General features: G+C 37.8%; 1 protein-coding gene across 1 annotated transcript; it reads right to left on the minus strand.

Moving 5' to 3' along the window:
- Positions 1-1299: 1299 nt before the first annotated feature.
- On the minus strand, positions 1300-13223 carry naalad2 (N-acetylated alpha-linked acidic dipeptidase 2). The gene is made up of 20 exons (XM_008425493.2): positions 13003-13223; positions 11520-11631; positions 11112-11298; positions 8379-8480; positions 8164-8289; positions 7985-8065; positions 7707-7812; positions 6920-7013; positions 6679-6774; positions 6174-6259; positions 5711-5830; positions 5544-5626; positions 5402-5465; positions 5250-5317; positions 4848-4939; positions 3501-3591; positions 2904-3168; positions 2705-2786; positions 2472-2564; positions 1300-1712 (listed from the first exon to the last, which is right to left on the minus strand). The coding sequence occupies exons 1-20, from the start codon at positions 13082-13084 to the stop codon at positions 1523-1525; spliced, it is 2220 nt and encodes a 739-aa protein (XP_008423715.1). The 5' UTR covers positions 13085-13223; the 3' UTR covers positions 1300-1522.
- Positions 13224-13464: the final 241 nt, after the last annotated feature.

The raw sequence follows: 13464 nt of genomic DNA on the forward strand, positions 1-13464 counted from the left end.
TAAAAATACATGTCAAGCAAAGTCAGGAGTTGCTAATGTTCAGGGCTCATCATGTTGTTTGACTAGATAAACCTCTACCACAACTGGGAGCTTATTTTGTTTAGCTGTCATCATCACAGTTGTTATGAAAGGAGACTTTATCTCTGGAGAACTAATGCAAATCCAAATTCTCTGCTAAAAATGTGGATTCAAATGAATTTTTTTTTTAGAAAAACATGTTAACATATCAGGTGTTAACATGATATGTTAACACCTGTTTATATGTTAATATATATTTAATATATTAACAAACCCCAAAAAGCGAAACACACAATATTATTCTGATTAAAGAAAAAAAAAAACTGTGCGCTCAAGCTAAGGTCAGACATACAGGAATCAATTAAATAAGTTAGATCAGAGTTTTGATTAGTCCTACATGGGATCTGATGATTCAAACTATTTCACTTGGTTTGTTATTCTTTTCAGTCACTTACTTATTGTTATTACTTTTACATGGACTGTGCCAATATTAACATATTAGTCTAAATGTTCAAATATAGAAATGTTTTTATTCTCATGTGGACTTCAAGTCCCTGTGTAGGCGTTACAGAGACACCTTAAAAATAGAATATTAACAACCAGGTACAATAACCAAACCCCCAAATTTTCTTAAGCTATAAACAGAAACAATGTGCAAAATTATTTCTAAATTTCTGTTTTCTAAAAAGACAAACTAATCAGGAACAGGTAAATTAGTTTTTTGTGTCTATGTCTTTTGAAGAAGACAAATTATGCTATGTGTAAACATAGCACACATAGCATGCTATGTATGCTTCTAACATGTTGAAAAATGTCAACATGTTTATGTCGACATAAACATGTTGACATTCACTAACAGTCTTTGAACAGATGATTACATGAAATAGCCTACTTTTAAAAAGTGTCAGTGTTCGAAATATTAAGGTTGTGACTCTGGCGCCCTCGTGTGTTGAACATTGGTTCAACAATGATCCCACAGATGGTCTATTCAGGCAAGATTGTAAACTGGACTTTGAAGTAAAATGGCTAAAAAATGTTATAGCACCACTTTGATAATGGTCCTTTGATTGATTTAAAGAACTTCCCTACACCACCGACATAAACTGATTGTTTTTACAGTATATATAAATAAATGCTTTTATGATTCTATACATTGATTCATTGATGTGGCATCGATTCATGGTTCATTGTTGCTATCGTGGGTACAAGGTATTTAAAAAACTTAAATATTAAACTGCCACATAAATTTCTCCTTATTCTGTGTTAAAGAAAAACAAATAATTTATTGTTTACAGTGTTTTTATTGTTGTTTCTCGTACCAAACAATTCATTAGTAGCAAAGAAATTTGCTTTTTGATCACGTTCACAGCACTCACCAAGGTCTGGAAAACTGACCTGATAAGCTGCAGAGCTTGATTTGTCTAAGTGTGTTGAAGATAAAAAAAAACATACAGTCTCATCACATCGTGATATTACAGTCCTCTGATTTCTTCAGACTGTGCTTTCAGGCAGGCGGCGTCAGAGTCATGGCAGCGGCATGAACTGTGAATGCTGCAATGCTGATCTGACGCTTAACTTCCCGCCAGGCCTTCTCTGGGTCAGCTGAGTTCTCAATGTCAAACAGTGCGTCGTATATCCCAGGAAAAGACTCCCCTGCATATTTGTTATGGCTGCTGGGAGCGAAAATCACATGCCTGAAATACAGAGTAGAGATGGGGGAGAAAAGACAGCATTGTGTTACAGGAGTGGAGATGTGAGGCAACATATTGTGCATTCCTTGAAAACATGCTGAAATTAGACAGGAGAAAATCCGGTCATCCTCTTTAAAGCTCTTAAGCAAAATAAAGTAGTGTGGCCTTGTATGAATTTATGAAAGGCTAAGCATCAAATTAAAGAAATATGTATGATATGGGGATTTTCTTTTGAAGCAGCAGAAGTTAAAATTATTTAATTGTCGAGTGTAGCACAAGAATTACATAAAATAATTACTGAAATAATTGAATAAATCAAATTTGCACCTGAAATGGCTGATAAGTTGATCTACTCAATGTTTTTTTTAAGTGTATAAAATTTGTTGTAGATCAAATGGTCTACAACATTTGAGTAGACCATATTATATATGTTTAATAATATTAAACATATTATTATGTTTAATAGGCCAAATTAAACATAATAATATGTAGGTATAAATGTGGTAGATTTAAAATGTTCAACTATGATGTTGGAAAAATTGAGTTTTAAAGCCCTCTTACTTGTGTAAATGTCAAACATTTCATCATACAATCAGTGTCCTGATTTTCATTCCTACTGACAGACACACTCATCTAAAACTTTATCTGGCAGATTAAACCTGGGCCAAAACAGTCACCCTGCACACTGGTGATAAGTTGTCAGAGTAATTAAGGCTTGTACTTATTCTGTAGAACTGTCATACAAGTATGAAGATCATTAACCTGTAAAAGGGTCTGCCTGGCAAGCCAAGAGGGTCGATGAAGGCTCTCTCAAGGTACATGAGTTGGTCATTCATGATTCGCACCTGTAAAGGACTAACACAAAATACCACTGCATTGGAAATCACTGATAAGAGGAACAACAGTTTCTATGTGTGCATAAATCAGAGGATTCAACCACTGATTTATTGTTATTTTCCGCTTAACCACAGGTGTAAAAGGTTTCAAGCTCTTACTCCTCTATGTTGAGAGTCTGCAGGCGCTCATGGAAACCTTTGGCTGCATTTGTAAAGTTCTTCACTGCAGAAAACAGAGACTCTAGAAAATTCAAAAAGAAAACTTTAAGAAATCTTTAACTCCAGCTGTAAAAATACATGATATAGTTGCGGTCAGCAGTTGTGCAATATCAACAGGTAAAAGTGAACATGAGCTCACCGAATGACACTTTGTACGTCTCCATTAGCTCTGTGTGTGTCTGTGCCAGATGTGCGATGCTGTCTGCGTACTTCCTCAGGGAGTCTGCGTACTCGTTAGCATCGAGAGGAAGCACCTGGGAATCTGCCAACAGGAAGATGAGACCTCCTCTCACCTGAGCCACCGCCCGAAGCCTCCTGAAGGTTGGGTCGTAAAACCTCTCCACTATCTCAAAGGTTTCATACACACTGTGATAGACGGGGTAGCTACTGTATCGCTCTGTTTTCTGAACGGACACACAAACAAACAGAGAGCAGAACATTTCAGTTAGTTTTTAGTATAATTACCTTCAATAGTTTTGAGCAAGACTCAGATCAGAGCCAAACTGTACAAGGCTTTTCTTAAATATTGCTATTAGAAATGTACTAACTTTTAAAAGTTAGCAGGCTGTCAAAGTGATTTTTCATTGCCACATGAGCAGAGTAAGAAAAGATTAGAAAGTGCTAAGTCAGTCAAACCAAGCACACCTCTTCAGGCTCACACTTTATACCTTTAAAATACACAATGTGGCAGAAGGTTATTTTATGTATGCAGATCCAGCACTCTGAGGAGTCTCACCTTGTTCTTGGTGTATCTGGCTCTGCCTGCCGCGATTCCCAGCCGGATAAAATAGGCCTCAAAATCACTGCCTGACCCAAGTTTACTGATCCTAAATCAAACCAGGGAGGAAGACATACTTACTTAGTGATTTTTGGATTTATATATATTTCCTTCCAAATAATTAGTTAAGAATAGACAACATATTTTAAATAGTTGCCTATTTTCCATCTGAAAAGTTATCGCATAAATGTAATAGTTTGCAAATGGCATCACAGTTACTTATTTTCTTTTATAGTCACACTTCATTGTTTTTCAGTTGATCTTAATGTAGGTTAAATATTTTTTTCTCCATCTGGAAGCATTCAAAACACAGACTTTTACAACAGTCTTTGGTGTTATAACAGCTGTGAAGACTTATGACAGCTGGTTAAAAATTTATCACATCACATGTCAGCGACTCTTGGAAAGCAAGAAGAAAAATCTTCTTGCTAAACAAGAATTCACTAAATGGTTACAAGTACTTAGAAAAAAAATACAAAGTAACCAAAAGAGGGATACATGAGAAAAGTCAAACACAAAAAAAGATCATTGTTACCACTGACCAGTCTAACATGGTCGGGTAGTGATGACTGCATCGTCATTTCATGATTTCATTTTGTCAAAGAGATTGGGTGAGATTATCCAAAGGAAATGGAGAAAATTTGCTGTTTTAAAGAAATGCTCAGTTCCTGAGAACTTCAAAACAAAACTCTAAACCATGCAGTCCACAAAACACTCATGATATTAAAAAACAAAATCTTACGGTCTATGATGTGAATTGATTAAGTCTTTATTCAACCTTAAGCTTAAACATTTCTGCAAATAATATTAGAGAAACATATAAAATCCACATGCAGAGGCTAATACCAAATATAGGAGCATTTCTTTTTACCTTAAATGAGCCAGTAGGTGGCACTATTTTATGCTGCGATTTGTTTCTACGCTCAGCATAAGTGTGTAACTTTCTTACTGGTTAATGGTGGGGCTGCTGGTTGGAAACACCAATTTACCACTTTGTTTCTACTTTACTACTGGACTGCGTTTGGGTGTGTAAGCTGCTGCATTATGAAAACTGTAAATAGCTACAAATGAATGTCTCTAGATTTGGAGGAAATGCATTAAATCTACTATTTCAAAGCAGGTAGAGAGAAATTAGAGCCCATTTATCACTTCAGCAACATCGCTGTAGGTTAATTATTCATGATTTTGGATCATTTTTGTTGACAAACTCATACAGTAAACAACATTTAGAGAATGGTTTTCCTTCTTAACTTATTTTCTTATTACAGTTTGTAGTTATTTATATAAAATCACAAGGTTTTGTACCGGGGAGCGTCACGGTCATTGGTCCAGTTGTCTCTCTTATGCCAGCTCTCATACAGAGAGACTCCCTCCTCTCCTTCCTCTGGACTTGATATCTGCACAGAAATGTGGACCGAGAATCAAATGTGGACAAGATTTAAAAACAAAACAAAAAGATAGGACAGGCAGGTCATCATTCACAAATGTGTAAATATCTTAAAGTTATTATGAATAAACTGAGAGTTGCTGGAAGAAAAATGTCACAGTCCACAAGCCACCAGATTTCAAATTAACATGGGGTGAGATCCTTTTGTAACTTTATGTACAATTGTTGCATTATTAAAAACACCAAGACGGAATTGATATTTATGGACCTCATAAGTGAACACTGATCAGAACCACATGTATCAGACAGGCTGCGCTCACCTGCTTGGTGAGGTCGTAGACTAACGTGTGCAGTGACGGAGTGCAGTCAACCCTCAGTGTGTACATACCTGGAATTTTAAAAAGACAAATTAAAACCAATCAATTCGACTACTTCTGACTGAGAGGACAGAGTCACACTCTTGCTTGTTCACCCTCTATGGCGGAGTCTGCATTGATGTAGGCCACAGCTCTCTCCTGCAGCAGCCTGGCATTGTCCTGTTGGGATTGATGAAGTTCAGTCAGTGCGCCGTCTACGTGTCAATAAACCCGTATACACGATTGCTTCTGTGCTACCTCGGCCCATTCCGTCGATCCCAGAAGACCAAACTCTTCTGCATCCCAGCTGGCAAATACCACAGTCCTCCTCGGCCTCCAACCTACACGCCACGATCAGATAGAGACGCTGAAAAACTCATCACCAGATCTATTGTTATCCGTTTTACTCGTTTGAGAAGTTGCACCTTTTCTGAGCAGCTTGCCAGCACTCCTCACTGTTTCGTGGACCACCGCTGCTCCAGACATCGGGTCGATTCCTCCAAACACCCAGGCGTCACGGTGCCCTCCCAGGATCACATATCTGTCTGTACAACAGCAGTTCAATCCTCACCTTCTTATGATTATTGCCTTTTATGCCAAAAATTATTTTCTTTTTGCTTAATTAATCTTTCGAGGACAAAAAGTGGATGATTGTTTTTATTCCACAATCACTTTTGCCAAAATATGATTTAAGCCGTTATTTTTAGGAATGTAACGATATGAGTTTAATAAACCGCTTTGTCATTTTTAATAATAGATTTGTAGCCCTGATACAAAACTTGCCCTGTCTGTGACCTTGCCTGCAAGCACCAGACTACTCTATTAGAAACCATGTATAATAATAGACAGCAGGTATGTTTCATGAGTTAATTTTAGATAAATAAGTACCTGGCTCCAAAGCTCCTCTGATCTTTCCAATGACGTTGTAGATCCTCGATACCTGCCTGTTACTGTAGATGTTCATTCGCACCTTCCTGCAACGACACAGGATCCAAACAAAGATGAGAAATAAACACCAAAAGGAGCAAATGTCAACATTAAACGACTGCTGAAAGGGCAACATTTATTCTAGTTTCCAAGCGTGTTTGCGGTGCAGCATGCTGTTTCCATGCAGGGTTATGTGTGAAAATGAATGTGTGCCACAGACAGAAGGCACAAGAGGCCTCATTGTGCTTCCACTGGCTGCTTGCCACCAAAGGGTCACAAGTTTGGAAATGAGCAACAAGAAAAAAAAAAAAGGCAGGATGAAGCACCTAATAAATCAAAACAGAGTGAAGACCGAACTGAAGTGGCAGAAGGACCGTTTAACAGAAGAGATGTTGGTTTTAACAAATGAGGGAGTGTGAGTATTGTCTTATTGCAGAATGATACCTTCAGTATCAGGAGCACTTACTGACTCTTGAAGTCTTCGGTGAAGCCCGGTCCGGTCTTATAGGAGACGTTCAGAGCTCCTTTCCAGTTGTTGGGTGGAATCTGCCCCCCCATGTTTCTGTTGTATTTCAAACGCATCGTAAATATTTTACATACAAAAATTAATGACTACAGTTACCTACAGCAAATATGCAAGCAGTACTTTGCATGTTAGATGATGATTTGGACACATATCATCATCATCTAGTAGAGAAAATATGTACTTTAGGAGGTGTATTGCATCGTGGAAGCCGATCGGATGAACAGGAATCTTGGGAAGTCCGACTCCTTCCTCCGGATTGAGTCTGTAGGTGTATTCTGGATGGAAACACACAGGTGTGACAAACTGTCCTATCTACTTTTCTATGCTAACTCATCCGTAACCTTTTCCTCATTTTGTCACTTTAAATTGATAGGAAAGTTTTTTTTATGACTTTCCATTCATCAGCTCATTTAGGTCTGGACTTTGACTAAGCCATTTGAACACATGGATCTAAACTCTCTTTTTGCAGCTCTGTCTGTGTTCATGCTAGCTCTCTTGCTAACAGACAAACCTCAGCTATAACCTCAAGTCCTCTCCAAGCTTTCTACCCAGGATTCCTTGCTTTTAGTTTCATCCATATTCCTACTTAAAATGACCTGATAAAATTGTTATTGCTTAAGAAACATCTCCCCACAGCATGATGCGGCCACCACCATGTTTTATGGTGAAGGTGTTGTGTTCAGGTTCAGGTTTATGTTTTGTACTTTTCAACCACTTAAATCATTTTGTTTGCAGTTCAGAAAACCCAAATTGGTCACATCTGAACAAACCATGTTGTTCCACAGGTTAACTGTGGAACAACCTGCCTGTTATTCCACAGCATAACAAGAGCTTTGGAAAAACAGCACTTGTTATGCTGTGCTGTTATTCCACTGGCGTGCGGCGAGTTTGAAATTCTTGTGGCTTTCTCTGTGACTGTGACAACATTTTATGCCTCCTACAGGCTATAGGAAGCTTTTCTAGCACACCTTTAGCTGGGTATCCTGGTGTGAGGGGGTCTCCTGCTCCGTTCAGGTTGAGGACATTTCCTCTCTGAGCTCCTCCGCCAGGCAGGTTCCAGCCGTCAGGGTACGGCTGCACAAAGCCACGGTTAGTGACAGAAGTTGTGTTGTATCTATTTCCCACCACTCACAATCTCCCAGACGGTAAATAACAAGGGATCGATAGAATGAATTCCACATTTCTTACTTTTTTAACCTGGAATGTGTGTTTTTTATTTTTATTTTTTAACTTTGTGTTATGTTACCTTGACTCCTGCTGCCCAATAATCAGCAGGATCAGAAAACATAATGACTCCCTTTGCTCCTGCTGACATGGCGTTCTTCACCTTTGAGACAGAAGGAGCACAAGAGGAGAAAGTGCTTATTAATGTTGGTCATGTCAGATAAAAGTGTAGCATTGAGTTCAGATCACAACTTTAAATACCTTATTGCCTCTGAATATTTTCCCGTATCTGACTATTACAATCTTCCCTGTCACACTGACGTTCATCTCTCTCTCTAACTGGAGGAAGTCCTCTGTCCGGCCGTAGTTCACGTACACCAAATCTCCCTGAAGGGACATGAAATAAAGAAGAACCATATTTTGCTGCACTGCTTTCCGTTTTCATCGTGATTGTGTCTGTGTGGATCTGAATGCACCTCCGGATGTCCCTTGGGAGAGTAAGCACTGTATGGAGGCACGATGTTGGAGACGTCCTCGTAGCCTTGTGGAACTGGTTCAGCCAAGCTGGTGTTAAAAACCTGCCACAGCGAAGACATAATGAGACCAGAATGACATTAAGCTGAATAATTGAGTCTGTTGCCAGCTTTTTGAAGTTCCTTGTGCTTCATGTCATCATTGTTTTTTTAAATTTAACATGAAACAATCATATTTGGCACAACAGAAGTGTAAAGAAAACAACACAGTTACACAGTAATACAATCTGATGCAACGTATTGTGTGCTTTTGACTCATTTTGACTTTGATATTATATTACAATCAAATATAATATGACACAATATGATACAAAGCAGCACATTGCAATACGTTGCAGCATCTTACAGTATAATAATAAACAGGGCTGCTGTTAAATATTTTCTTAGTTGTAAACTTTTCTGATGATTAGTAACCGTAATCAAGTACTGAGATAAAAACAACTGCAGACATCTTATTTTAAACACTTGGTTTATTTCATTCAATGCCAAAATTAAAAATAAATAATTCATTTACTTTTTAAAATAAGAAAATATCAAGTTTATTGCCTAAATGCAATGACATAGCATTCCTTCAGTGTACGCTTGATATTTTGTAGAAAAGGATGCATTTGCAGCTAAAAATACTTCTAATAACATATGCAGATTATATATACAGACAAAGAAGGGATTTCATCTTAAATGCAAAATGTATATATATTTTCTACAGTTTTGCCTTAATTACTGTTCATGATAAATCTGATTGTTTCATGTGAAAAGACTCAGTACAATAAACTTTATATCCTCTATGTGTAAATATGCATTTTGAACTCCACTGTACAAAACATTACACAAATAAAGGACACTAATATTTGTGCTTTGATTCACATACGCAAATTACAATATTGAGCTTTTTATGGCTCTCCATTTTGTTAACAGCAACTAACATAGCAATAATAAAACAGATAAAACTTATAACAAGCATATAAGCAAAAAACTTCCATTTAGTTTGCTTTAACACAGAATTGTTAATGTACTAATTTCAGGAGATAAGAAGCAGATGAACTCATTTAGATAATATTCTTTAAGTTTATTGGGTTAGTGGTTGCATTATATTTTTTTACTTTGTTACACTCTGTCACAGATTTATTTTAACTCTGCCTTTGTGTTTTTCCCTTGTGTGGTTTTAGCATCACTCGTGTTCAATTAGTCAATCAGTTCTGGTATATTTTTGGAACAAATTTCATGCTCAGCTGTTGGGTTATGAGAGTTCAATGAACTGAATTTTTACCATCCATTTTGTCTCATTTGCATCTGACTTGAAGGTTTGTTGTTTTTCTGTTTTACACACAGTTTTATACACTGTTTGTAAATACAAATAATGATTTCTGTTATTAGTGGGGAAAAGTAATCACTCCTGTGAATAAGCATGAATAAACCGTGATTAATCTGACTAATCATACTGACTAAAGTGAAATGTTGATACTGTGATGGTGCGAAGCCATCACACTTCAATTGTTCAGCATATCTCTCAACAATCTTTATGTAAATCAAGCTGAGATGCTTTTTAATTAATTTAAACTTCATACTCATACTTACTAGTTTTCCAATGTGGCTGAATTAAAATAATTTGGCAAAGAAAAGTGGGCTGAAAATACTCCACACTGATGTTACGGGAAACGCTTATTGGCAACTAATGCTGTTATTAGATTTAAAGGTAAATCACTTTTGTTTTATTTCCTTAATAATGAAATGCCACTTTAAATTTACATTTTAAAAGAAATATAGATTTAAGAGCAAATTTTACAGCGCTGTAGCTAAGTCCAACTTAGATCGTTTCCTTTTGGTATCATCTCTGAATAAAGTAAAACATACAATTTGAACAAAATATTAAATATAAAACTACGACAGTAAATTGCGAGAGCTGATTACATTAGTGTTGGTACATTGAAATCACAATGAAAATTAAAAAAAAAAAACAGTGACCACGCATCAGCTTTCCTGAGCTGGTGGAGGCTTAAACATATTTGGGACTTTATTACCATAAAATCAAACTTCCTCGCTTTGTGCCTCCAGACGTGACGATCAAAAGTGGACATGGGTGTTGTCCAGCTGGACGTTTGTCAGCTGAAAAATATTACTGAATTATCTTGAATGTAAGTCTGAATTTTGTCAGAATTCCTCGCTGCATCCCAGCATGCAGCAACAACAGTCCCAGTTCTTTGTTGTTTTTGTGCTGTTTCATTATCTGTGTCATAAGACACAAGCAGAAGTTTATCTCACAGTGAAACTATAAAAGGACCTTGGACCTGAGTGAAAACTTGCAGGGGGAAGGAGGAGAAACTGCCTGGAGTGGTATGCGATCCCCACATGCACGTCACAATCACACTCTGAGGTGGTTTTTGGACTGAATTAGCCTTATCATTAAAATTTGTGAGAAAATCTACATTTTTTCACTTCATTGGGATCAATGAAGGGATTGTGGAGAAGCTTCCTTCACAGTGCTAAAGACAGTAAATTAGGTTTGTTTCACAAAATGTTTTCCAGTCACGCACAAGGAATGCTGTCAAATTAGTTTGTAAATGTGAGCTCCAGACATGGGGAAAGTTATTCTGAATGCAAAACGCAAGAAAACAAATGCAGTCTTCTGCTATACGAGTCAGTCTTGCTGCACATCGTACTTGCTGGCAGCTTCCTTACCTCTTTCCCACTGTGATCCACTATGGAGATGTAGTTTGGCTGTGATTTATTGGGATAGGACAACAGGATGTCATAGGGCACCATCTCCACTGAGTCCAATCCAAAGTCCCGCCACTCCTTCATGATCTCCTCTGCGTATTTCAGATTCTGCTCCGTTCCAGCCAGATGGGGGAGACGGGTGAATTTCCTGCAAGAAGGACAGTTGCTGTGACACTCATGTGGTCTTAAGGCTTGGGTCAGCTGGTTTTTTTTTAATATCTGATTTTGAAATTCAATACAGCTTGCTCTCCGAGTTGTTTCTTTCTCCGGCATGGACGGAACGAAATTAGAAGCCGGCACATTCCTTTAATTCTTTGGGTGCAGAGGCCCTTTTGAAAAGCCTCGTTTGGAATCGGTTCTTTTGTTTACCTGAGATGGTCTCTGATCAGGTCTGGCTGCATTTCATCCAAAAACTCCACCAGGTATTTGCTTGAGGTCTTGTGGTTGTTTGCAGTTGCCTTTGAGCGCTTTGAGAACCATCCTAAAACACAAAGCGTCCAAAGCAAACAGTTGAGATGTTTGAAAGATTAGCAGATATTATGTAGATAATTATTTGTTATAAATCCCTTCTATGAAGATAACAGTAAAACAGTGAGAGATAAGGTCCAAATACTCTCAAATATCAAAAAGAAACAAAAAAATGTAAAAGTATCAATCTAAAAACTTCTGCTTTTACTTAGATTTTAATAGGTCATAAAGAAGGTGATTTGTACCCTTGTCAATAATCAATGGTAAAATATTTATTAGGATTACAATGATCAATCCTCTTATAGTTTTGCTCATTTTTTTTGCATGTTTCCACTGTTAGTTTGACAATATATTTGTTTGTAATGTGCTCCAGGTTTTTGACGTTTTTTCCCATCACCATTATTTTCAGCTTCCTCCTCAGGTTCTCGATCAGATTCAAGTCAAAATACTGGCAGCACCATTCCAAAAACATTTATGCTACATCTCTGCAGAAGGAAAATGTTTGTAAAGTTAAAAGGCTATCTTTAAATTTGTTACTAGGTAAGAGCAATTTGAGGTTAACAGTATATACCACTGTGCAAGTATTTTTTGTAATGTGGGCAAGTTTGAAATACCACCTTTAGTATGTTACCAGCAATGTTCTGTGGCTTTCAGGTGTTTATCTTCCAGTGGACACTTCAAACACTGGTGGCTTGGCTAATTGTTGCTAGCATTAAAGTTAACTTTTCAGTGAACACATATTAAAAAGTACAGAAGCATTACAATGAAATAGATAGTGGCACGGGACAAAGTAAAAAAATTCAATAAATAAATCATAAACAATGCCACCACTGCTACTTTTCTAACTTCCTGCAGCAGTTTTCTGCTCTGCAGTCCTAAGTTGCACTTAAATAAGCTCAAGATTCCTTTGAGTTTAATCTCTATGTTTGATATCTGACATATGCTTCAGGTGACGCTGTTAGTATCTTTCCAAAGAACGCTACAATGCTACAATGATTCATTGTTTGAGGTTGCTTGTGTTTCATGTGGGTTAAGTTGCTCAGTCCTTCAAAGTGGGGGATGGTCACACGGATTTTGGTCAAAAACACTTATCTGCTGTGGAGAATCACCATTATTTTTAACACAGCTGTGGTTGTAGGCAGTGAGTTACCCTGCTGCTAGTGCCAAAGATATTGAATGAGTCAAAGTGGTGACAGTCACACTGAAACTAAAGAGCATCACGAAACATAACCTCTTCGTATCAAAATTGCTAATGCAATTACAGTGGCTACTGAGCAAAAACCATGTGATTAAACTAAATGTCCCTACAACACTGCGACATTTGAGTCAAAAGCAAACAGCCCCAAACATACACTTTGTGTTAGGTTGTGTTTCTGTGTCTCACCAATGCAGAAGCCCAGCAGGAACAAAGCTGTCACAACCACAGCCCACCAGATCCAACGAACCAACCTGCTCTCCCTCTTCATTTCCAAGCAGCTCTTAACGTCCCAGAGATCCACACAGCACTGGCTCTGCAGAGGCTCAGATAAAGAGAGTAATTTGCTTAGAAGTGCACAGTGGGAGAAAGGCAGAGTGAGATGGAGTGAGGCAAAGCGAGCAGGGAGGAGCTGAAAGTCTGTCTGTTAGAGGCGGTGAAAGAGAAGTTAGGAGAGGGAGCTCATTAGTGCTGCTCTTTGTCAGGGCATTTAATGTGCACCTTGGCCATTCATGTGCTGACTCAGTATTTGTCATTATGAGCACACAGGGCCACCCTGAGGAGGCTGTCTAATATCAGGACATGTTATACTTTCAAATTAGGGAAGGAGAGGAGAGACTCCCGACATGATTAACTTGACTCATGTTCCTC

This window comes from Poecilia reticulata, linkage group LG13 (assembly GCF_000633615.1).
Source record: "Poecilia reticulata strain Guanapo linkage group LG13, Guppy_female_1.0+MT, whole genome shotgun sequence".
Taxonomy (NCBI): domain Eukaryota; kingdom Metazoa; phylum Chordata; class Actinopteri; order Cyprinodontiformes; family Poeciliidae; genus Poecilia; species Poecilia reticulata.

Coding starts and splice junctions, on each gene's coding strand:
- naalad2 (XM_008425493.2), bottom strand. CDS start 13,084: ATGAAGAGGGAGAGCAGGTTGGTTCGTTGGATCTGGTGGGCTGTGGTT. Junction 5,831..6,173: donor CAGAGGAGCTTTGGAGCCAG/GTACTTATTTAT, acceptor GCTGTTGTACAG/ACAGATATGTGATCCTGGGA. Junction 5,627..5,710: donor TGGCAAGCTGCTCAGAAAAG/GTGCAACTTCTC, acceptor CGTGGCGTGTAG/GTTGGAGGCCGAGGAGGACT.